Here is a 26307-nt window from a genome sequence, read left to right as displayed (position 1 = left end):
CATTGTTCAGTCTGCTTTTCTAACACTGCCATTATCGTGACACACTATGTGCCTATCCGGAAAAAACGAAGACTATGTACACTCCCTCCACATTAGACACTTTTTACTTCACTCTTTATTAACTAACAACTTTCTTTAAGCCAAGTTGTGAGGCACAGACACCATCAGAGAACCAGCCAGATCATTAGCTTAAATTCCACTAATCTGCACCAAAAATCCTATTTAACACAGGACGCCTCAGATAGCCCACCCTTCACTTCAGTTCCCTCTCACCGAGAGTTCAGCTAGGACTAAGAACATCTTGAAAGTTCATAGACACAAAGGCAATTTACTGCAGCATATTAAAAAAGAGTATAACATATGACTAAGAATGAAGTAAGCAGTGTCTGGCTACATCCCCCACTGTCTGGGTAACCAGTATGCAAGAGCAATATAAGAAAAGAAAATAATTTTAAAAAATTTTTCTCTTTTTACCATTTTGGCTTCTGAATGCATTGGGGGGACTTGAGGTGAAGCACACGGATTATTGAGGTTCGGCCCCTGTATCCCCATGATGTTGGAGTTCATTGACATTTGTCGCTCCATCTTTTAAAAGAGAAAGGGGAAAAAAAAAGGTTTGAAAACGTCTGGAGACATTAGCAAGAATTTATGCTCACTTTCTATTTAAATGGACTCAGCTTTATTTCTTCAAGTCATGACTGGAAAAATAACAATCTATGTCATGAATTGCATATGTGTATGCATGCAGGCGTGTGTTTCATCAGAACCAGCCCTGAAAACTCACAGCCAATTATAAAGAAAAGGCTTCTTTGCTAAACAAATGTAGCAGCCACCCAGGTTTGTGCTTTTTTGTAATGATTTTCTCCCTTTCAGTAAAACAACACTCAGAGTTAAGTGGTTTTAAAAGCATCACTGTATAAAGTTGTGGCTTCCCCTGTCAGTGCAGCCCAAGTTAGCTTGTTAAAAACATAAATAAAAACCTACAATCTCGAGTATATAAAAAACGAGTTGGCTCTTTTTCCTTTGCTCAGATCACTCAGCTGGGAAGATTTTTCCATATGTCTTGTAAGGGAAGCTTTCATCTACTGCTGAGATAGCAGAAAAAACGAAGCAGAACTCCTCCTGGCTATTCTGGGCACTGTCTGCAAGCTAATCTCCCTAGGCTGGGAGGAAAGGTTACCATTTTCAAACCAAACCTTATGGCAGTAAGGCCTGGATAAAATAATTTCCTGGACTGTCTTCCCAAAAAAGAGGCAAGCCCTGTTACACTGTAGGCCCTGGGAGGGGCAATAAACAGGGATACGGTGCTGCTTTCAGCCAGAGCTGAGCATCCTGCCTCACTTCAGGCCAGTTCCCTGAATCTTTCGACTCATACAAGAGAGAAGCTTTTGGATCTTCCGGAGCTCTTCCAGCAGGGGAGGTTTTTTTTGTGCCCTGCGGTGAAGCAGTGACTCCCACCCTCCGTGATCCCAGCAAGGATGGGTGCTGGGCCTGGGGGAGAGGACAATATCTCCCTGCCTGCTGGCGGGGAGGAGCTGCCTCTGCCGAATCCCCTCACCCTCTCCCGTGGGACAGGAGCAGCTCCCGCAGCCATCTCCTCTGCAGCCTTTTCGGGAGGGCTGCAGGGCAGGAGCTGCAGCCCAGGCAATCAGAGCTGATAGGGTCTGTCTTGTCTCCATGCTCACGTCTCTGGGGCTCTCAGCCAGAGCGCACTTGCCTCTCTGCAAGAAAAGCTGCCCAAAGGGCTCCCCGGCAGCAACCCAAAGCCCCTGAGCTTACACTGAAGCAGGACGGTTGCTCCATTTCAGGTTCCTTAGGAATCAGGCCAGAAAAAATTTGCCTGCCTATTTTTTTTGTTGAACTTCCTGGTCGATATTCAAGGACAGCCTTATTGATAAGTTATTAATTAATAACTTGCTAATGACTGCTTAAATAGCAGACAAACCTGAATCTTTGTAGCCCTGTGGAATGTCCCCCTTGCTCCAGCACAGCCAGAACAAGCAGTGCTTTCCTCCCTCCCGTGGTCAATCGCTCTCAGGTTGTCTTTCAAACTGAACATTGTGGAATGAAACAGAAATTTCTCCTTTCCCAATCCCCTCTTCCCTGTTCCATCCGTACTCGTCTCTACCTCTTATCTGCCCGAATGTCTTATATTGAAAGGGTTGTTAAAATCATTTAATAATTTGAAGCGAGTGGAAAATGATTAGTGATCACAATGAAATTTTAAGTAAGTGCAAGTTACCAGGCTGGAAAAGTAAGTCACATTTATTTCTTGTTAGCTGACTATCTCCCACAAACAAGAGGATTACTTGGAGTTCACTGGCATAACTTATGCACATGGCTTTGCCAGTTTTGTCTGACTTGAGAAAACTCTTTTTGTTCTAGCACAGACGTACAGATGTCGCCTACACAACCAAGTGTGAGAACCAGAAATTGTAGTCTTATGTAGACCACTCCTAATCACTCTCACACTAATTAACATGCTATTGACTGCACCAGAAATGCTCTCGTGTAAGATGAAGCAGAGAAAAAGGTCCAGCTTCTTTAGCTCATTGCACTTTATTTTTGTAGAAAATCCAGCAGACTTTCATCTCTGCATATGCTAAATCAAGCAAAAAACATTACCTTCCTCCCCTCCAAAAAAACAAACCAAAAAACTTACCGGCATGAGTACAGCAGAAGATCCAGGCATCGTGGGGTTGGGCAGGGTGCCAGGCATAGAGGCAGGCATAGGCTGTCTTTGTCGGTTGTGTAGGTGCAGTAGTGAAGACAGAGAACCTGGGACAGGCCTAGGAGAAAAGGAAAGAAAGCTGTCATGGGCTACGGAGACCAAAACAAGCTCACCGTGCCAGCCTTCGCTAAGTTCAGGCAACTCTAGACAAGTAGGCACAGATAAGCCAATCCAGCGTTTGTCCTCTCCTGCGTAAATCAGTAGAACAGAAAGTTTTCAAGAAACAGATGAAACATCTCCCCTCTACTAGTTAGCAGTTAAAGCACCAGTATAGTTCATCTGATAGGACATGAACGTAAATGCAACAGCCAGTCTGAGTCTATGCACCTCTCATCTTACGGTGGCCAGCAAAAGATTCCTACCAACAAAGCAGGAAAATTTCCTGGCATGCCACATCCGTGCATTGCTGTGAATTCAGTCCTTACGAGCAAAAACATCTCGATAGTCATTTTGCAGACCATGACAGAAAATTAAACACTCTTAAATTATTTTTTGAAATCTAATCGCCTGTAAAAAAACTACTCTAAAATGAGTATCTCATCTCAGTTTTCATATTCTCTCCTGTGAAACTCTACTGAGCCTTTGTTCCAAAGCAAGGTTCGTGATTTTGCCAGTCAGCATGTCACCAGGGCACAGAAAATGGAAAAAAAGAAAGAAAATTAGCAAAATTACATTCAGGTTAAGCAGCTTGTAAAGGAAAAAAGTACGGACTATGAAAAAGCAGAGTGAGTTATTTTGGCGAAAGGAGTTGAAAATATTTAGAAGGATTTTTCGAAATACAGCACGGGGAAAAGAGCGCATGTGAGAAAGCAGGCCCACTCACAAAGAAGAATAATCATAAAATTAACGGATTAAACAAAGTTGGGACTACTCTTTGAAAATAGCCTTTAAGAATGTGGTCTTGGGAGTTAGTTAAATTAATCCGCTGGTTTTAGTTGTTGGGTTTTTTGAAGTTATTAGTTGCTTGAAGTTTGAGGTAAATATAACTTGTTACCTTTTCAAAAAGTATGAAAATAAGAGAGCTTTCACCCACAGTGCCTCAACAAACATTGCCAGTACAACTCAGTACGTTAAATTCTCACAGAGCAGGATGCTCTGCAGTGTAGCATGTGGTTTATACTCTTTCTTAGGCAGGAGAGATACCCCTAAGGGTATGAGAAGGACCAGAGAGAAGAGGGCATGGAATGAATCTGAAGAGGTTTGGAGCCTCTATATCTTAGGGCTGACTTTCAGCCTTGGCAGAAGCAAATATACTTAAAGTACACAGCCCCTGACCCGTCCCACTCTCCACTTCAAACACAGCTGTTCCATGTACCAGCACTCATTTACACTAAAGGACTGACCACTCATTAGATCAGAGTCAAAATATCACAAAAAGCAGATTCAATGATCCTTTGACAAGAAAAAGTGAGGAGACACCAGGCTGAATGTGAGGAGAACAATCTCAGCTTGGTTTCCAGAGGCTGTGGTGTCCCCCCATGAGCAGACTCCCCTTCCCACCAGCCCATCTTCACTGCAACTACCGCCCTGCAGAGCAGCAGCCAACAACCTCAAGCAGATCTTCTCTACCTCGTACTTTAAAGTCCATGTGACAGGTGCCAGACAGAAGGGCTGAGATCCCTACGTCAAGGGGGCTGAGGAGCAGAACAGGGGGTTGTGCTGCAGCCCCTGCCAGGGACGCATCCTGGGTTTCCTCCCAAGAGAGCAGGCAGGGAGGAGCGTACAGCAAAGGAGAAAGCACTGGTGGACTCTCACATCTGTCCTGGGACAAGACTGAGGTGAGCACCCACTCGCCTGCTTGCTGGAGCTCTGGAGCCATCCGGGTGCACTGGCTTAGACACTGCCCACAGGAACTGCTCTGGCTAACAGGAGCAATGCATTCCATAAAAATATCACTTTTGAGTTTTCAGTGGGACCAAAGTAAAACAAGTACCATGACAACAGCCCCCCTCCCTTTATTCCTTCTGCAACTGTCCCACATACAGACCCTTTGTACCACTCACCAGTTTCATAATAAGCTTAGGTGTCAGGCTGTTTGACAGAAACTTATTTTGGCCTGACCTATGCAATTTGTGCAAGCGATTCTCAAGGGAGTGCATGGTTCGAGTTTTGCTTATATGTTCCAGAGCCAAAAAAATTTTCAAAATTGCTTTAATGAGTTTGGGAATACGGGATTTGGGCAAAAGGGAATTATTGGTATTTATTAAAATGGCAAAGCAGCTTCCTTGCTGTCCTCAGTTTCACCTTTAATGCTGCTTCTCTTTGGAGGTCTGCATATGCTTTACACTTAGCTAGAGGAATAAGAATTCTCAGTACTTCAGGTATTTTTTCTTCCTACGCTCCTGCTAGTCTGTTCCCAAGTGTGTTTTGTCAAAGAGGTGCAGAGCAGTCAGAGAACTCTTGTGCTTCAAGGTTGACCCTCTTTGTCCAAATGTCTACGCCACTCCTGCCACCGATAAAAGTGCGACATAACGCACACCAGATCCTGCTCCCCATCGGGGAAGCTGACGTTGGACAGTGCTATCTTCTATCACTTCCACATTGATTACAGGTCATCGATTAGCACGTGCTCCTGTGTGCTCACTCACATGGAGCTCAGGGAACGTGTATGGCACAGAACTGTAGAGGCTGAGATACTCAGTTTGTCCAAGACATTTCTTCTCCTTCCAAGGACAACACAATCTCTTTTGTTGTTGCTTTCTGTCCTGCAGCAAAGAAAGTCAGTGAGAGTTTATAATTGTTATTTTTAATGTTGGACACACTGACTCTCCTCCTCTTTTTGTAAATGCTGAGGAGGTGCTGCCTGCAGCCTGTTAGTCAATATTGCTGACTGAAGGATTTTAATTCCTTGGCACCTGTGTTGCTAAATAAATAGGGTTGTTGGGCAAACAGCCTACAAATAAAGGCTGATAAGATAGAGAACTGGCAAGTGCTCAACCTCACTGAAAATCTGGCCATCTGTGGGGTTTTTCCCAACTTAAAGAATTTTCCTTGTGTTCCAGCAGGAGCCTGCTGTTGGACACAACAGGGTCTCAGTGAGCATCTGTACATGATCACTCTGGGCGTACGCGGCCTGGATGGATAGCTTTACGGTGGCTTAGTAAAATTCCATGTGTTAGCCAAGCTGCTATAACTGACCACGTTGGCTCCCCTCCCTCCTTCTGCACGGTCGGTCCTGCTAGCACTGTGAGTCATCCTTACTAACATTTAAACAGATGGGTGGTACCCCGCTAAGCCACAGTGACTCGATCATGTTCCATCACATGACTCTCCCAACGATTAAACATAATTCCACTAATGTAATCAAATATCTACGATATATACTTTGCTATGTGCCTTCTTGATTAATACCAAATATTCTGTCTGCTATGATGCAACACCTATCTGACCCAGTTTTCTAGATTGTCTGATGACTAACCACTACATTTCTATTAAAAGACTAGGCTTCCCTTAACTTGTAGTCTTCAAGGACAGTTTCTGCAGATGACAATTTGTTGCTGAGGTCTCCTGAGATTAGGTTCATACTGACCTAGACTATTCAGGGCTACGTGCAGAAGGACTGATGCTATTTAAAGTATCACTACAGTATGTTTTCTATTATGGTAAAGCATTCCGGGTCAGTGGGTCTTACCATGACCTCTCTCCTGCTCCGTACTCTCCTGCATGTAGCATTCATGCAAGGTCAGCAAGAATACGTACACCACAACCCAGTTTGTTCTACTTTAGTTAGCTCTGGTATGTAAAAAGTAAAGTCATCAGTATATGGAGTTGCACTGAAGCAAAGGAACTCGTCTCTTGATTTTCTATGGCCTCCAGACCCAGCCAGCTCACACAGAATCAGCCCATAGGTTGTGCTGTGGCAATTCGCCATGTTGGTTCAGCACTGGCTCAGGGATTTTTGCACTACACTCCAGTTACGCAATATAGACTTGCCCAGACTTTCATCATTTTTATATATATATATATTCATATATATATATATGTATCTTCTTTATAACAGTGTCTAGAAGCCTTGGTTTAAAAACCATGGGTAAGATCCTGCCCCAAAAAGCTTACAGATGAAGGATAAAATGAAGGACAGAGAGTAGAAGCAACAGGGAGACGTGGGTGAATAAGGCAGTTTCGGTACCGTTATGATCAGTGCAATGAGGAACAACCACTGCACACCAGCAGCCTAGATCTTTTCAAGGTATGTCAGTATGCGCAAGTGGTTGGGGTGGCTTTCAGGCTGAAACATCTAAGTAGACTGCCATGCTGAGAATGAGCACAGTTGGCTACAGTCTACCCTCCGACTGTCTCATGGACAACCAGGTATTGTCACAATTAAACTTTTCATTGGTAAAATGTAAGTCCGCTGGAGCATGTGGTTCTATAGGGCAGCTACAGACTGTTTCCACATCAGCTACTGAGATCAGAGTCCCTGACCCAAGTGCTGTCCTTGGCCTTCAATATCTGGAAAATTCAGTCAGAGGGCAAAGACGTGGAGGGGATGTTTTGACCCAATAAAAGTGTAGTGACTGGAACCGTTGCCTCACTTACTGCTAGTCTGCTGTCATTTGATCCACAGTGCCGTTATTTAAGCCTATCAATCCAGCTATAGCTTTCGTCATTTGTGTCCCATCATTTGAGGTGCTTCCTCCACCCCCAAAAGTAGGGCAGTTCTGTCTAGTCTCAATGTATTAATTTGTCATTCAGAGGAGGAAAGAAAAAACAAATACAAAGGAAAGCAGCAACAAAACATTAGACAAGTACTTGGAATACCTCACATAGTTGCAGGGACCTCACCTGACCTGCCCTATCCTATCCCATGTTTAACGGTGTTTTAATCACAGCATCACCAGAAAGCCAGGCTTTCCAAGAAGTGGGAGGCTTGTGTCGCCAGGTTTTTCAGAGAGCCAAACCATATTCAGGGGAAAAGAAAACTGGCACCTAAAATTAATGGCTCTCTGCCAACCTAGTAAAGATCCTTGTTTGTATTTCTTAGACAATTCAGACATCTGCATGATGTGGGTAGATTATTATTATCAGTAGCAGACATTTATACCGTGGTGGTGCCCAAAGGTCCCAGTCGGGATCAAGACCCCATTCAGCCTGGCACTGTACAAACACAGATAAGAGACAATTCTTACAAAGTTTGTTTACAATCTAGAGACACAAAACAGATGAAAAGTAGAAGACGGAGATAGAACGCACAAGCAAATAAATATGCTAAAGAATTGGAGACAGTTTAGTGGCACTATTCTGTTGCTTTTTTGGGGTTTTCTATGTTTTTATTTAACTCATATGCTTAGAAATGACAGGACTGAGGAAGTTTGCAAGAGGAAGGGAGTAACTAAGATTGAGACACAGGAAGGGCAATACTCTAGAGAGGGAAAATTGTGGCTCATAACTTAGAGGACTTGGGGAGCTTCCAGACAAAGCTATACTTTCAGCAGAGATTTTTAAACAGAGTGTGGATATTTTTTCATATATGTGTTACCTTAAGGTATTTTCCCAGTGTTGGATGAGAAGAGATTTCAGCCTGGGAAAGAGAAACTAACTGATAGTAAAGACACTGGCAAAGTGAAAGTGATGCTTGACACTGTAATGAGAAACTGGAGGACTGAGATAAGATAAGGTTAAGCTTCGAAAAGTCTTAAAGACAAGAAGCTTGATTCAGAAGCTAGGGAAAGGCCATGTAAGTGTTTGAGGAGAGCTGGCACAATTAAGATAACAAGCGATACATTGGCACAGAGGTAGAAGGAATTCAGCAACAAGCACCACAAAAGGAGCAAGATGCATCAGACAGATATGAAATGATACATGATATGGACAAAGTCAAAAGCAAGCAAAAGGATTGTTACTTCTCAATATCCCTTGATGTCAGATGAGAAGCTGTTCACTGAGAACAAGGCAACTCCATCAGGAATGCATTCTTGCTCACTTGCTTTAATTCACAGGGACAGAACATCTAACTGAAAGGAAAGAATAAGCCAGAAAAAAAAAAAAAAAGACAATGAATGGATATATGTACAGTAAAATACTAGAAACCTGTGGAAAAATGTTTCCGAAATTTGCTAAGAATTCAGTACTTTTCACCTTAGCTTGTAGGAGAAAAGCCCCACAAACCAGCAGCCCCACTGCTGTAATGTATTTGTGGGCCAAACTCTATTTAAAGATTCAGTCAATGGTAAATCTTGCCTTTAGAAAGTCCAATTGCGCTAATGCCACCTATATTTCCTGAACACGTTTAAGGAACCTCTGCAAATTCAGCATAAGTACAAGGACCAGCAGGTCCTTGGAAGCCTCACAGAATCCATTAACATTTGCCTTTTGGGTCTCACAGGTCTTAGAAACTGCTGGTTTCAATCTTCCTTTCCCTCTAAATATTTCACTGGGTCTTATTGCCTGACCCATTACAAGAAAAATAAGAAAAGCTAGAATGGTTTCTTAGACTATAACCTCCTCAGAGAAGTTTATGTTCTGCACAGTGTTATGCACACAGCTGGAACTCACAAATGATACGTGGAGGATAATGGGGTAGTTAAAGCAAAACAAGGAAACACTGCAAAAGGCAGGTTCAAGGGATTATAAAGAACTTGCTCATATAAAAACACATTCTTGTAATAAAAAAAAAAGTGGGACAAAACCAAAAAAAATGCAGCATAAACATGACTTGATCATGAAAGAAAGAAACGATGTCAAACTGATTCCATTGTTGTCATGGTCTCTGAGCTCACACAAGACCAAAAGCTTAACTCTTCAGGAAGAAAAATGACTTTGCACCGCCGCAAATAAAGGTGTATCAGTTTTCAGAGAAAAAAAAGTGGCAATAATACACAAAAGTACCAAATGGCAGCTGACTTAAAACCAGGAATAGTGACAGCAATAAAGCTTACACAAACACTTTCAAACATGCCCATTCTTTTTAAGGGTCGGGCTTAAGGCTCCAGCCTGGCATGCAAATTCAAGAAAACTTGAAAATGTAAGGTTTATTGAGGGAAAACATCAACAGGTTAAACAGCTGGAAAGAAAGTTAACCCCAGTATCCAGACAAAAGTGACAACTGAACACCAAGTAACTCTTCTGTCAATTTTGTGCTTCCTAAAGGTGCTGGAGCCTTCGTTTGCTCAAGTGACTTCAGCGGTCAGAGCAGCCATACTTTACAGCAGCACAAATGGCTTTCATTTTACTTCCATAACTTTGCATCTGAAAAGAACAGTAGGTTGCAAAAGGATGGAGAAAAAGCCCCTTTTACTCTTAAAGGGCTGAGAGGGTATTTGGAGAGCTCTCGGTGAGTACTCGGTACCAACAGATCCCTATACTGGAAATAAGGTAAAACAAATTTCTCAATTAAAAATCTCTGTTCACCTTTATTATTTGGACCAGTGAAATTTAATAGAAATATTAAGATAAAAGAGCTTTGTAACCCTGCTTTATAATAAAAATGAAAAAAAGAATCTTTTTGAAGTGATTTCTTTTTCCTTTTTTTGTTCTTTTTTTTTTTTTTTTAACTTCCCAAACAAAGCAGAAGTTTGTCTCTGAAAATAAGATGGTGAATTACAGCAAAGTCATGAAAACAAAGAACCAACAGTTTCTCCAGTGCAGGCTTGTTACCATGAGCTAATAATTCCAGACTTTAAGCAAGCTGAGCCTCTTTTTTAATAACTGCATGCCTCTAGGCAAAGTATTTCTACTAAAAATTATTGAGGCATGGAACAAGGCAAGGTGTGTGAGCTAATGTTGGATTGTTCAGTTACTAAACCAACTCCTATAGCAATGAGCCTGCTCTGAACTGACAGATTATTTCTCTGTATACACTTGTATAAACACACTGCTTAAGGTCGAAATCTGTGTAAGCTTTCTTTTCAATTAAAATGTCAAAGATGACAGCACATGTTTTCACTGTCCTCCACAGGATGACGGATGCCGCAGCAGCAGTTTCATGCCCCTGTGTTTCGGAGATGTTTGCCTGCCTGGGTGTCTAAGAAAGATGTACTTGCTGATCTTCTCATACGCCTGCAGGCAGACAGGGCTGCTATGGAGACCTTGTGCTTCAGATGGCTTAACACCTCTTGACTTTTTCTTCCTCAACATCCCCTCATGTGCATCTACACCCAGTGTTATAAAAGTTAGAGCAGGAAGGCTGTGCCCAAAAAGGCTGGGAAGAGAGTCCTGAATTAAAACACCAGATTGCTACTAAAGTGACAGGCCTTCCATTCCAGGCTGGTTTCTGATCACGGCCAGTTCACTTCAGGCACCTAACTCAGGTCCCCACAGAAACACAGTTGTTGTGGGGAGTCAACAGAAAGACACAGTGCACCCCAAAAGGAGCTTCTAGCAATTAGAAAAAAAATATATATATCTCCATCAGCTTCTCATTCATTTTCATCTGTCTAGAGCTTGTCCAAAGCCAAAGATAGTGGCTCTAAACGTTGCTGGGTCTAAAGACCATGTGGCAATACAACTCACAGCACATGTAGCCATAATGCTACGGTTAGACTTGATGCATCAATTTGGTAACAATTTTGCTAGAAAAAGACTGACTAATGAAAACAGCCTCGGTGAGAGAAAAACACTTCAGCATCTGCCACTGGCAGATTCAGTCTGTCTAAAGCTGACAAGACACACCTGTGCTGTATGCACTATGGAAAGCAAGAGCTTGCCCACAGTCACCAGTGAGGAAAGCAAGTAGGAATATACGTGTGCGATCATTTACTTATCAACATCTAAATTCTACCTTCAACACCAAAAATACTATTAAAGTAACACGCACTGTAGAAATCTTTTTTAAAAGACACTATTTAAGAAAATACAAGCATGTTTTCTTAAACAAAATACCAAATAAGTAAAATAGAAAATTAGAAGCTTAGAAAAGTCTCAGACAAGATAGGAGGTCAGCGGCAGATCAAAATATAGCACTTCATCCCACCCCGTAACAATACCACAGAGCTACCCTGTGCTTTTTAACACTCATCGCTTCCCTCGCACTCATCAGCACATGCTCCTGCAGCGCCAAGCTCTCTCTGCAGCCCAGAGGAAAGTTCACACTTGTGCAGGGACCACCACAATCACAGCCCCAAACATGCTCGGTGTCTCAAAGCTGCCAGTTGTTTCAGTGGGTGGCAGTGGGGGAAGAGGGAGAGGAGTATATACTATTAGGGTGTGCTCTCAATTATCCATTTAGCAAGTCACCTCCAGGTGTAAAAATATCTCAGAGCTGCCAAATAGCAATATATCTTCAGTGACCCTCTTCCCACCCCCAACCCACTTCACTGATTCCTTTCAAACTTTCATAAAGATCAAAATGAATATATGCCATTTCCTGGGAGGAACCTTTGCACACGCTTCATCTCTTAAACATGCTAATAATCCCAACTGACAGCTGTATTAGTACAAATGATGGGAAGCACAGGGAAGAGGTGAATCTCGAGGCAGAAAGAACAAAGTCATGGAGAACTGCTGCAGCTGTAGTTCAACCGAGATCAACTCCGAGCCGGCATTGTCTGCTCTTGTTATCTGAAGAGCTCACGTTGCCTTCTCTGCCTACATGTCAAAGAGAGTTACCACTGATAGAGAGCATCAGTCCAGCCAACAGGAATCTCAAACTCATCTACAGCATTTTTTACATAGCTGCAGCAAATTTCACTGAAGGGTGGAAATCTTGTGAGCTGCTGTTTGCTAATAAGGTCCTCCAGAACAGCGTATATTACTGAACAGTGTGCTCCAGAAATGCCCCATGGCAATGACAGAAGCACTGCAGGTAGTGGCTGCCGGAGATTTCGCCGACGCTTAGAGGCCGACACACACCAGCAAAGCTTTCCAGCAGTGTGCAAGGGGAAGAACCGATAGCTAGTAAAAGCCATTGTCCACTCATGTGCAACCACAGATACACAGGAAAATTTCTCTCCCTAAGCATGTGCGCATGCTAAGAGAGACAGCAAAAGAGAGTAGGTGTTGAAAAAAGGTTATTTTATTCTTGCAACAAAGTGTATATTGTCAACATAATTTCCAGTCGTTATCTGCACCCGCTCCTTCCCGTTTAAGTACTGGTTCAAGAATGAACCTGCAGCTAATTTTGAGGTTGGAGTTCATTTGTTTTCACATCAATGCAATTAATTTCCATTGGAAAATGCATCTTGGGCATTCAATCAAAATAGGCCTAAAATAATTCTGAAAAGCTCATCTGTCTCCAATCTATATAATGTTTTAAGAATTGGATGCATGCCCTGCAATAACATTGCACTTCACAAAGCTTAAAGCTCTAAACTTGAGGGTATCGGTTACATTGAAACTGTAGTAAATTAAAACATCTAGTTTCTGGTTTGCATTGATTTATAAATATCGGCAAAACTACTGTTGCAGTCATTACCACTTTGGGTGCTCTGAGTTGAATGTTCAACAGTTCAGGGTTATTTTCATTCTTATTGTAGCTACAGTAGCCTTTCAAGTTATAGATCAAGTTCCAGATAACATGTAAATCTTAAATCTTAGTTTTAAAAATATCCATACAAACCAGCCAATACTTACAAAAAAAAGCAGCAAGTCTAAATGGTCAGTAACGTCAGATACCAAGCACCTTTTTTTCAAGACTCCCCAGCTTAAAGCAGAAAGGATACTTAGTATTATGAAATGTTTTAAATAGAAGCGAGTGGAAATGGGATAAAATATGAAAAGGCAATTATCTCTAGTTTTTTTACCGGGAATTTGCTGTTCTCTTTTGAATCGTTCTTTGGAATGAGAGAATCAAAAGTGTATTCAAAACTTTTCTCCGAAAGAGCTTTGCACATTAGTCTACCTGGTGAATTTCAAAATGTGCTTGGTTATGACGAAATTATCATTGAGGAAATATAAATCTGAAAAACAAAGAGAGCTCACGAGCTGTAACCCAGTTAACACAATAATTTGAGAAAACAATAAGAAAAGCATGAACATATCACCAGCAATAGAGTCAATTCTCAATGGTGTACAGCACGCAGCTTTGCCAAAGACAATGGATTTAAACCAACTGGGAATCTCACTCATATGCACAAATGCATGCACAGTCTATAAACACACAGTATATAATGTACATTACATCTAATTGTAAAACAAGCTTTGACAGTGATCTATGTCAAAGGAAACAAAAGTCTCCACTTTACACCTTGACATCTGTAGGCTGCTACCCACTAATTTCTCCTGACCCCTGGTGGCAATTAGCTTATGAAGTGAAGCAGGAGGATCACCATAATATTCACGGCATTTCTCCTGAGCACCAGCCAAATTCTACCCTTGCTGCTCTTCTTGATACTGCCACTGAAGCCAACACGCTGATCTGTGATCCAGCCTCCCACTAGTTTTTGCATTTACCATATTTGCCTCGTGCAGCACGTACAGTACAGTTGAGAATGACAAGGAGAGGTTGAACCTACTATGGCAGATACTCTTTTGGGCACAACGCTCTTGCCATTGAAGTTTACAGGAGTGCTGCTAATACAGTCACTTCGAACAGAATCAGACCCATAAAAATGTATGACACCTATGAAGAAACTTTCCTAATTTATACCCTGAAATGCTGACTAAAACTTGTTAATGAAACATTATATCACACTAAGAAAAAGTTTATTTCTTTACCTTCCAATTTGTACTGATGTTTTTGGTTTAGTATTTCACAGCTGGTTTTTGGTTGGGGTTTTTCTTCTGTCTTGAGAAACATGCTGTCTTAAAGAGGAAACATTTTCCCAAAACAGACCTTTGTGCAACATCCACTGCACCAATTTAGAGAAAAGGGCTTAATGGTCAGTAGGCAGTCATGCAAATGCTCAGGTCAACCTGGCAGCTTCCAAGAGTCTGAAGTATGAACTAAGGCACTGTTAATTACTTTTTTATCCTGATTATTTATTTCATGTGTCTTTAACATGAACCGCATGTGTTCACACATCCCATGGATACTTTTGGTTTGCACTGTTGCTTTTTTCTCCACTTTCCCTTTGAGAATCACCGCTGAAACAGTGCTTGAGCCGGAAAGGTGCTGTGCCAGGGGAACTAATGTACCAGCAGTATGATCTGTAGAGCCAAAAAATGAATTAGGTGAATTTTGAAACTCTGAGGGTACTGCATCATCTTAAGATTTTGCACATTTCTCTAATTTACTTCATAGTTGTCAGCAGTGTAATTCAGCAAAGAGGAAGATCTTTGTACAAAACAATTTAAAAGGACCAGGCTGACCGGGCTAGAAGGGCCTCTCCAGCCGTATTTGCATGGTTGCAGTAACACCACTCATCTGACCAGACACAGCCCGAGTCTCCTGCAGATGCCTGGCTCCGAAAACAGCCCTTCCAGGAACACCAGTGTCGTTTCAACTTGCACCGACTGCCCGATGCTGTGAAACCACACTCCCAAGTATCGCTTCTCAGGGAAGTGCCACTGCAGCCATTGGAACCGACCGCAGCATTTGCATTAAGAGGTTCCAGATTTAAACGGTGGGAACTGGTACCCTGGAGCTGTCAGTGGAAGGCCTCTGACAATGTCATTTGTTTCTCCTGCTGGCCTCAGAAAGTCAGAGCACACTGACATTCAAGCAGCATTAGTTGTTGGGTTTTTCTTCTTTCTTTTTTTTTTAAGCTGTTTGCTTGGAGCTGTTGGGAGAGCAGAGGAGGAGGACTGTCAGCTTAGGAAGGGGAAGAGATAGAAGAGGGAGAATGGAAAGGAGAAGACATGACCTTTTCTAGATGTCTCCTGTAAAATAAGCAATGCGTTTGTCACACGCATATCCTGAGACGTGCCGATACAGCACAGGTGAACATGTGAAAAATGTTAACTCTAACTAGACAACAAAGTGGCAGCTCCACTGAGTTTACAATAACATCAGATCTCTTTGATTTGGCTCACGGGGAGCCAGACATTTGACTGATCTGGTTAAAATATCTCAACAGTCACATAAATAGGCCCGGTCAAAGCCTGTTGCATCACCTGCATTTATTTTTTGCTGTTAACATTTAGCAATGGAAGAAAGATACGGATCTGCGCTCTATACACTTGCCATCTCCAACAGTATGATCTCAGCTCAGAGAGCAGCAGGAATTTGCACAGCAGTGAGTATGGCCGATTTCCAAGGGTTGGAAGCCATGGCTTACTCGCTCCGCTCTGCGTTTTCTGTTGTCATTTTGTTTTGTTTTGGTTTAAATAGGAAAGGCAAATATAATGAATGCAAAGAATAGTGGCAAAGTCAGACTGCAGGTCAGCAAGCTTTGGTTTTTTTCCTCCCGATCTCTCTATTTTGTGAAGCACAGATTTAGCCCTGGTATTAGCCTACCAGGTTACAAGTCATTAAAATGGCTTACGCATAAAATTGGGTGAAAAACTGAGTGTTTAGGAATAATGATTCAGATGTGTACCTTTTAGATCACCACAGATATCTGTCTTTCTCTCTTTCTCTATAGCAACAAACTGTCTGAATCAACAACATTACGCCTTGTATAAATCTGGCCCGGTCTATGTAGGATATGTAACATAGGTTATCTGTGGCTTAAGAGAAGAAAATGCAGCAGTATATACGCAAGACACTTCGTGTTTGGCAGACACATACAACCAGCTGTTTGTTCTTTAGCTTGTGGCTATACACCTATTGGGACGCCCACCATCCCTGTAAAACTTAGCTCCTGGTCTTATTTCCACTATAGATTTAACCTGAAGCCACGGATAAGCGTAGTGTTTGGAGTTTAGTGTCATTTAGTATCATTTCTGACATCTCCACACATTATAATGAGCTTCTTTTTCACAGGGAATTTGGGATCTGATTTTAATTTGTGGTAGGCTTATGGTCACAATAAATGTCTATTTCAGATATTCATGAGAAGTCTCTAATGCAAATGGAAATAAAAGTGGCTGTTTTCTTGTAGTTTCAAAGCCATGTATGTAAAACATACATAGTACAGATCTGTTCCACATGGAAACCCATTATCGATCTACCATCGTGCCATGGCTCCTGCCCTGGCAGCAGGCACCCCTGTGCCGAAATGTCTCAGCAGGTTTTATAGCTTGCATAATAAAAGAACAGGTTATGAAATCATTAGCACTTCAGCCGAGGCTGCCACAGGGATGCCCCTCCGTGTTCATTGTGAAACGTTTCTTTGGCAGCTGCGTCCTAGAAGCATGTTTGGATGTTGTTGCTTCAGTATCACCACAAAGAACAGGAAGTAAATCAGTATTTTCATGTTCTGAACTTAAGGGGGGGGAGTGGAGTCTCTCTGATCCACCTCTAGGCTCATTCTCCCTATTTACACATGCCTAATTCTAGGCATGAAGACCTCTAGAAAGCCCAGCTGTCTATAATCACACTTGCAGCCCTACGTGGCCAGTGCTGACAAGGACTCGGGCCATGCCTAGAGAGGCTGGAAGAGACATCAGCTTTGTCAAGCACCATATGTTCCAGCTCCCCTCGTTCCACGGGCAGCCACTGCTAGCAGTGCTTCAGAGCAGCCCAAAGGCAGCTGAGGGCTGCCCTCCCCTTGGCTGGAGTCCTGGCTTAGGGTGCAACGCACAGCCCATGGGCACTTTCTCCTCTGTAATTGCAAGCTCAGGTGAAACTGTTAGTTGAAGCAGTTGAAGCTGAACTTGCTTGCCCAGCCATAGGAGAATCCATGTGCCCAACAGAAAGAAGCAAAATCCACTGCTCGTCACTGAGCAAAGCGTCTAGGACCCTTTGGATGTTCCTTATTCCAACCTTGAGACCCTTCTTGCAAGGTTCCAAAATATTTGTGTATCTTGCCCTTGCAAATGAGCAAGGTAGCACAACCGTGATCTGACTCGAGGACAGCTGGTGTCCCTAAACATCTAAGAATCCAAATCTAAGAAGTTGTGCAACTTGAAGGAAAGAAAGCACAAGCAACAGCTGGGCAGGGGGAACTCGCTGGAGGCAGTGAAGTTTTACTGACTTGAGCCACCCAGGGATCCAGTTCACTGGTATTCAAAAAACTGAATTCAGTCAGTTTTACCAACCGTATGAGATAGAGCACTCAAGGAAAGGGTCCGTGTCAATCAGATCCCTGAGCATTAAGTAAATCTAGCTTGGGTCACCATCTTTCTGAATCAATGCACCGGGTCATGATTTAAGTAATTGAGGCGCTGAGGCTTTTTAAAGCAGCGTAAGTAAATAGCTAGGCTTGATGTGATATAAAAAGCATCGCAACAGAAAGGAGAACTTAATGTAGTAATGAAAATCACTTACCCTTAATCATCCCTGAGACAGTGTTTTTACAACGCTACTTGATTTATTCAACTAGCAAACACGCCGCCTTTGACTTTTCTAATAACAGGCCGTCTTAGCCACGCTTGTTGGGATTTGAGTTTGGGGTTTTTTTATTCATCATCCTAAGTACATTATTTAAATATCTTTGATGCCTTTTCTTTAAAAGGATTTGCTAAGCAATAAAACGTATTTATTTGCAAAGGAGATCCCCCAAACAAACCAGAACATTACTAGGAAAGTTCGGGAAAATGAGAGGTTTGCTCGCAGGTGCATAACCAGTGCTGCACATTTCTAGAGCGCATTATTGCCTGAAGACTTACTGAAGCCCACATTCATTGCTGCTGACAAGCATGCCACTTAGTGTACTAAGAGATTGTGTGAAAGGTTGGCTGCTGCGTGATTTACGATGGTGCCCTTACGCTAAATAGGAAGGACTGTAAACTACCTGTGCTCTGCTGAGCAGCTCCACGCTTCCTCTCGCATGAAAGGGCCTCAGCTTGTGGAAAAGCTGGACAATTTCTCAAGCGAGTACACTCCTGTGACACTGAGGCTAGCCAGACCACAAACTATTTTATTATGTTGTGCAAAAACCTATGTGCAAAAAAAACCCTCTTTAATTAAGATAGAGCAACCAGCACTGCAGCTGTAATTACCCCGGACTGCTTTACCCACGGGCATAATGAAACAAAATTGGACCCTCTATATTTTTGTTTTTAAACTAAGTAAACCCAAATTAATTTATTCAACTCAAACCAGACAGGTTTCTCTTTAAAAGGAAGGCATATAGGGTTGGAGGGGCTGGTGCAGAAGGCAGAGTGACATGCAATGATGACTGTGAACTGCAAACTGCTGGCAAAACATTTGGCTTGCAGTTGGTCCATGGCCAGTATTTTCCTTTGTTAATGAATCCCACATCTTTTCTAAGTTAAGCATTTTTTCTTCTCCCCCCCCTCATTTTATTTGAAACATATTTTAAATATTTTTATTTTTATGACGTCGTGGAACATGATACAGCCCCCTCCTAACCCCGAATATGGGAAAATCAATTAAAATTTTGACATCAAGAGGAGCTATGATATAAACATCTGGTTCAACTGCTCAGACTTTTTTTTTTAAGCAACATATCAAGGATCAGCGCAAAGAGAAATAACCAAATGAGAACCCCATATTACCAGATAAAAATGAGATCCACTCAAAGTGTATCGCAGCCAGAATCTTGCTATTCACAAAACACCAAACCCCCTGCAAATTTGGCAGGTTTTGACTGACTTCTGACTCTTAGACTTAGGATGACATATTTTTCATTTGTGTTATTTTCCAGGGAGAATATCCATTAAAAAAAAAGACATTCTAAAAGCTGCATTTAATACATTTAGCCTCACCCAAAGAACCTTCATTTTATGACTTAAAGAACACAACCTTAAAATGGAGTTTTATGGGCTTCCTCATTAACTTCTGACTTTTTCCTGAACAAAATAGAAGAAAAAAATAATTGAGAATTTTCCCATCTGAAGAGAAACACGATTTTCATATGCAATGAACATTTTGGGCATTCAGTCATTCCTGCCCCACTGACCACTAGCTCTCAGGACTATGTGACAACAAAAACCTTTCCAGTTCCCTTTGGTATTTCAAATCATCAAAAACCCAGGCAGACAAAATGGTAAGTCACTGCAGCTCCAGGGAATACAGGCACCAAACAGAAGATTTAACTCTTTAGGTCACTACGCACAAGGTTCCCACTGAAGTGAAAAGAAGCTCTTTCCCAGAGGTCTTGCAAGACTGGAAACGGTGTTGCAGGCAGCTTAAAGCAGAGAGTTATTTTTAACCTGTCACTGGCAAGAAAACAAGTTTTTTCAATCATCTTCTATGGACATCTAGTCTCCAATCCTGCAAGCATCTACCTACATGAATTTACATGCCCTCCTTTAATATTCTTGAGTCTTACAAACCTTGCAAGATTTCTTCCGCCATCGTAACTCATAGCTAGTTCTAACCGATGACAGTGATGACAAAAGTTTAGCACAGTGCATTGCTGGCCCTGCAGCCCACACTCGGTGAGGACAAAGATACACTGGAAAAAATTGAGCTGCAAAAGCCTTTTCTGCACCAAACCCCTTACTGGTGTTAGAAATGACAAAAAGCTTTTTCTAGAGGCTCTTGATATCAACTCAAACTCCAAAGTTATATGAGGATAGACTTCAACTATCTACAGAGTATGTGCAAATTAAATATACTCTCTCTATCACACTGAATTCACTTGCACTGTAACAGATGTGACTTCTGCAGAAAACTGTAGCCAAGCTCAAAAGCTAGAGCTGGACATTTTTTTTCCCACAGTCAAATAGAAAATTTACCAAAAGCAGCACTTTCAGGTTGACCAAAATTACCACATTCATTAATAAATTATATTTAATAAATCTTATAAGTGCAGAAGAATAGATATTTGGAAAAGCAGAATTTTTAACATTTCTAAATGTTTCTGGTTGAAATGACATATTAATTTGAAAATTTACTTAGCTCATTTTAAAGAGTTAATTCTCTTGTAAACCTGAAATTTTTTTGCTCTTTTTTCTTTGCACAAAATAATTAAGAAAATGTCATGTTGAGTTAACCTAAATTATTATTTTTAATTTCAGTCACTAAGTCAACAAGTTTGTCATTAACATAGAACTAGTCACCGTTTTATAGCTCACTTGCCACAAACACACCAATGACACAACACAAACCTTAAATCTGTCAATTCTTCTTCATTTCCTGTTCTATTGAAAACAGCATAATATTCCAACTCATTCCTCTCTTTTATGTCTTCCCTCCTAGATTTTTCCTAATTGATTTTAACAGATAGTTAGAAATCTGAACATCAGTATCGATGTATTAATGAAAAACAGAACTAAGACTGATATTTTCAAAACTATCTTATTTAAAGACTGATTAAGTTCATTAATAAATCAACCAGGTAGGAATGCTATTTTCAAGGCAAAGGAAAAATAGTACATTCTACAGGAAAGTATGGGACTTTCTGTTTGTTTTCCGAGAGGATTAGCTCTTCCAGCCAGGAAGTTTTTACCACATGTCCAGATCCAGTGACTTGCTCCCGGTCAGACAGTAGTATAAAATCATCTTTGACATTTACCGAAACGTCAGGCAGAGCACTTAAAAGGACAAAGCTTGTCTTTATTACAAGAAAAGAGGATGCAAACAAGGTGAATGCATGACAGTAAAGAATGTACCAGTGGAGTAGTAGAGCCAGGCTGTAGGCTCCAGGACTGCACTTGTGGAAACTTCTTAAATATAAACAACATCCTTCTCTAAGCCTTTTAGCTCAAGATGAATATAAGTTTGAGTCAGCGTCACTGCACAGGTTTTTGTCAGTGAAAACACATGTTTGGTGACTGTTCCTCAGTCTTTACGTTATAGTCCATAATAAATTATTAATTTTACAATAATAAAATAACCGAGCATGCAGAAGGGCAAGGCATGATTTTACATGTGATATTAGTGACAGCATATTGGATAGTCATTAGTTAATGGACAAATATGAATGAAGGATAAGGTATATAGGGAGTTCATTGCAACAAGGCATTAATGTGCCATTACTTTTATAGTGGGAACAGATTTTGTTAGCTAAGTTCCTGTAAAACATACCTTTGAGCTTACAGGGATATTCCAAATGGATTCCTGACATGGTGACAGACAAAGCCTGTCTCCTAGTTTTGCAAAATACTCTGAAAATTACCACAAAGGCCCAGAAATTCTGTTTGTTACGGTTTAATTCCCTTATTTTTGTAAAAAGAAAAAGGGGGAAAGAAAAAAAGTGGTACTTTAAACAGCTGACTGGTTTGGAAATGCCTCAGAGACGGATTTTCTCATAGCATTTTAGAATTCTCTTGCCATTCTTGACTATAAGCAGAAAATACAGATGCTTAGTTGAGCAGGGAACAAGACTTCATTCAGCTGCCTATAAACTGAAAAGATGTTTGGCTTCATTTTGTCTCACATTTCAGCTAAAAATGGATGGTTGTCAGGATTTCTGTTTTATCTTTGCGCGTTTATCAGGCATCTCCTAAAACTTAGGTGACCATCATCTACAGCATGGTGGAAAAGCTAGGAAACGAAGCACCTTGAAGCATAATTCATTCTCTCCTCGGTAGCAGCAATTCAGAGTCCACAGTTACATCTCTTACATGAGGTGCATTTGTTCTTTACTTCTGCAAACAAGGTAGGACACAAGCAGGCACAGGATATGCTCTAGACGACATTATGTTCTTATCTCACCATTTGCTTCTCTTATTGCTTTTTCCTCATCAAAATTCTTCCTGCTTCCCTCTCTGTACAGATAGGCCGTGCTGCCATCATTGCCTAGCGCAGGATCAGAAGAAGGCACCTCTGAAGGTCACCTTGTCCAACCTCCTGCTCCAAGCAGGGCTAAGTGCAGTATCAGAGCAGGCTGCCGGAGGCCTTCTCTAGACAAAGCGTGACTACGTCCAGCAACGGAGACCACACCACCTCCCTGCAGCCTGCTGCTGTGCCTGGCCGGGCTCCCACTGCGGGAGCCTGCCTTTCTCTAGGTCCCACAGGAATTTCCCTCACTGAAGCTTGCAACTGTTGTCTTTTGTCTTCGCACTGCAAAGTATGGCAGACCCAGGCTCCTCTGTAACTACCCTATAAGCAGCTGAAGGCTGCAGTTAGATCCCCTGTTAGTCGTCTCTTCCCAGCCTAAATAAACGGAGTTCTCCTGCTCTCTGCTCCTCCTGATACTCTCTCCCTTCAACCTAGGGAAGAAGTCAGTAATGACATCTGTCCTCGGTGCAACTCACCCACTTCCCTCTGCCACAGCGCCGTAAGTCTTTGCAGGCTCACCCAGGAACATGTGCACCGTTTTAGGGTGCCCATTGCTTGGAGCTATTCAACAGCCCAAACAGATTTCACTCTAAACTGCCCGAGATTTTGGCTGGGTGCAGAGATTTTTATTCTCCTCACAATGGAGATCTTTCTAAGTCTTCTGGGGATTGTTCGGGCGAACCCAAATATCTGACCCTGAGCCAGTCAGTTAATTATTATATCTAATGTTTGTCCTATTTGATAATTACTGTGCGCAAGAGACACATGCCGATGCAGATGTGCCGCTGAAATCCAGTGCTCCTGTGCTCAGTGCTGCATGGGGAAGCAGCAGACTCATACCCTTCCTACATCCAAATCACTAAGTTCCACACTCCAAAAAGTCCTCTTATTGGAGCATTGCTTCTTTAAAACAAGTCTCCTCGAGACAAGAACTATCTTTAAGGGGGGAAAAAAAAAAAAGAGACATTAGATAGTATGCTGCTGGCTGTGCTATCAGTCAAGAATTTGTCCTGGGCACCAGGTGAGACCAAAGTTTAAAAGTCTGGAATGTAACACGTGTGATTTCCAGAATATTATTGCCTGGTTTATCATTTGCTACTCTTCGCACTTTCTGGGCATTTTCCCACAGAAACGAATCACAAGTAACAGAACCATTTAGAAGAGATACTGGCCATCAAACAGAAAATAAAATGTACAAAGTTTAATCATCTTTCAGTGTACAGCACGTGAGAAACTGTCATTCTTTTTCAAGACCTTTTTTAAATAACAAAAAAAAAAATCTTAGCAAAAAATAATTACCTATTTGGAAGAGAATGCATTTTCTCTTGAAATAATTCCCAATTTCCCTTGAAATAACTGTTATTCATCAAAGCCTGAATTTTAACAACTATTGAACCTTATTGGAAACTTTTCAATCAATCACACTTCACTTTTCTAAATAGATCTTTGTAAATCCATGTTTTTCCAACTAACTCTATACTAAACTTTTTTCCTGTAATATTAATTTATTTTCTCATTATATTTTTATAAATGTTGCTGGTAAGGTTTTGTACTTTTCCTGAAATATGCCGCAGCTCTTTCATAGGGCACTACAAAGTCTTGTCAAAATAGTTTAAACTAAAAAATCCTAAATTAATTACTATAAGGGAAATTGCTACATAATGTTTGTTATTCAACATATTACAACATCTACTGAATTGCAGTAGCTGCATCAGGCTTTGCTCTGAGTGGAAAAAGTTTCATACTGTACAAGATTAGCAAGTAAAAAAACAAACAAAACACTTACTGATGCACAGCAATGTCCCTCTTAAACTGTTGTTTAAGTTTTCACCCAAGATTCGAATTCTCATTCTGAAAAACTTGAAATGGAAGGTGGAGCTGAGGGGTGCTAATACAGTTTCAGTTTCAAAAGAAACTGTCATTCAAATGTATATATCTACATCACCGCCTTAAGTCATTCAACTTGGAATCTTTTCATGTGATAAATGAATCCTTTCTGACAGGATTTCTTAGGAATAACAGAAGTTAATTTTGCCTTGCAGCCTCAAATATATTTGGAAGTGTAGGATGATTATATACACATACAGATTCACATGTACCGAGATTTCTGTACTAATCTGGACTTTGTGCACCACATCCCTGTGTCATACAAATGGCCACAGGAGATATTTGTCAACACTGGATTCCAATGGCAAGGAGTCTGCTGGTTCAGGCAATCTGTAAACTCAGTCTTAATTTAGTCTTTATTTTGAATTTTTAGTCAATATTATTTCTATATGACTTTACAAAAGAAAACTAAAAAGTATTCAGAGCAATGAGAATTCCTGCAGTCCAGTGAGTGGTGGTGAAAGAGAAATACAGCTCACTCCCTTAGCTGCAGTGAAAGAAAAGTTCCCTTAGATCTGGAAATCAAATGACAACAAAGAACACAGCACTGGAACTTTTTTAATGTGATACTGAGTGTCCTCAAACTGAGGTCAAGAGAGAACCTGGTCCAATAAGTTTTTTTCTGCTCTGGTTTTTAAGACTCAGTTTGGAAAAAACTACCTCATGTTAAAACTGACATATAAAATTACTGGTGTTGATGGGCTTTTCCAGCGTGGTAAAGCATTCTACTGATATTCTTTTTGACTGGACTTGTGATAACTAGTTGACCTTTAGAGAAAACATAATGAAGTTTTTATTATTATTCTTTCGCTGCTGCTAACAGCCACAGGTTTATTGATGTCTAGAAAACAGTGCCCGTTTGAACCACCATTGGTCCATATTGTTTATGGTCATGGAGCAACCAAGAGCTGTAGATATACACAGTAAAAACTCTCCACCTTGTTATTTATATGAATACATCTTACATTCATACTAATAAAGAGCTTTAATACGTTTGACTTAATATATTTGACTAACGGTTGCAATTGCAAAACATCCTGTGATGCTCTTGAATGAAAGATACCATGTTAAAACAAAGACCAGGGCACAAATACAGCTTGTGCTGATCTGAGGGACTACAATTCTCCCTCTCGACTAGTCAGTTTACCAAGACAATGGCTGGTTTTACTATAATGTGCAGAAATCTTTCAGTAAATTGAAAGTTAGATGTTTTCAGTACAGTTATTCATTTTAACATAGGAAGCTGATGCTACAAGGAAACATCAGGACATAAAATAAAGAATGGAAGTGAGGATGGAATAAACAGTGTTCAGCTAAGTAAATGATACTTTCCTGGCCCTGTCAGGATCCAAAAGCCCTAAAAAGCAAAATGTGTGTCACTGGGACTAAAAAATAATTCATGCTATTTGGCAATCAAGGCCTTAAAAATGTGTTTGGAGGAAGTGGAGAGGGAAAACAGCAAGCACTACAACACAGAAATTCCATGCTACGTTTAAAAACAAACACAAGCACCCACGTAAAGAGGAAATCACCCGTTAATAGGGAACCAAGGTTAATTAGTCTCTGGGACCACTGTGGCTGAACAAGCAGCTTTTCAGGGGGGGTACATTCTAAAGCCAGAGATGCTGAAAAATATGTGGGTGCTCAAAGGAATGAAAAGAGGATAGTTTTATGGACTTTATCCAGAGCCTGTCAAAGCAGCACTCCCATTCACTGCAACAAGCTTTGGATCAGGTTCAACATCCAAACGTAGTCCTCCCTCGCTAGAATTGGCTGGTCACATCGGAAACTGTTTGGGCAAGGTACCCCACCCATAAACAGAGCGCTGAGGGAGAGTACGGTAGTAAGCAGCAAATACTTTGTCTCTTTGCCAAGATTAGAGGCCGTGTCTCCTACTCGTTCACCCTCTGAGACAATAAAATGAAGGCTATAGTAAGCTAATATCTCTGAGGCGATCTAAGATGGAATGCCACATGAATGAGGAGTGAGAGGATAAAGGTTCCTTCAATTTTGATGTCGAAAGTGGAAGAAATGAGTAAGCGATGGGGTACAGAGAGTCACTAGCAGATGGATGCAGTGTTTCCATCACCTCCATTCTCTGGGATCGTATAAGTAGGAAGAGGAACAGAAAGGAAAT

The 26307-nt window shown here is 41.3% G+C and overlaps 1 protein-coding gene across 3 annotated transcripts in view; it reads right to left on the bottom strand.

Annotated features, from left to right (window-relative positions):
- CREB5 (cAMP responsive element binding protein 5) overlaps positions 1–26307 on the bottom strand; it is a 230319-nt gene that overhangs the window by 70017 nt on the left and 133995 nt on the right. For all 3 annotated transcript variants that reach the window (XM_086614780.1, XM_086614781.1, XM_086614782.1), the window contains 2 exons: positions 2663–2789; positions 475–585 (listed from right to left, as the gene is read on the bottom strand). In XM_086614780.1, coding sequence (XP_086470906.1) covers positions 475–585; positions 2663–2789 — 238 coding nt within the window. The remainder of the gene's footprint in view (positions 1–474; positions 586–2662; positions 2790–26307) is intronic.

The sequence above is a fragment of the Tauraco erythrolophus genome, chromosome 7, assembly GCF_009769465.1.
Source record: "Tauraco erythrolophus isolate bTauEry1 chromosome 7, bTauEry1.pri, whole genome shotgun sequence".
NCBI classification, from domain to species: Eukaryota; Metazoa; Chordata; class Aves; order Musophagiformes; family Musophagidae; genus Tauraco; species Tauraco erythrolophus.
This window is presented reverse-complemented; position numbering and strand designations above follow the sequence as displayed.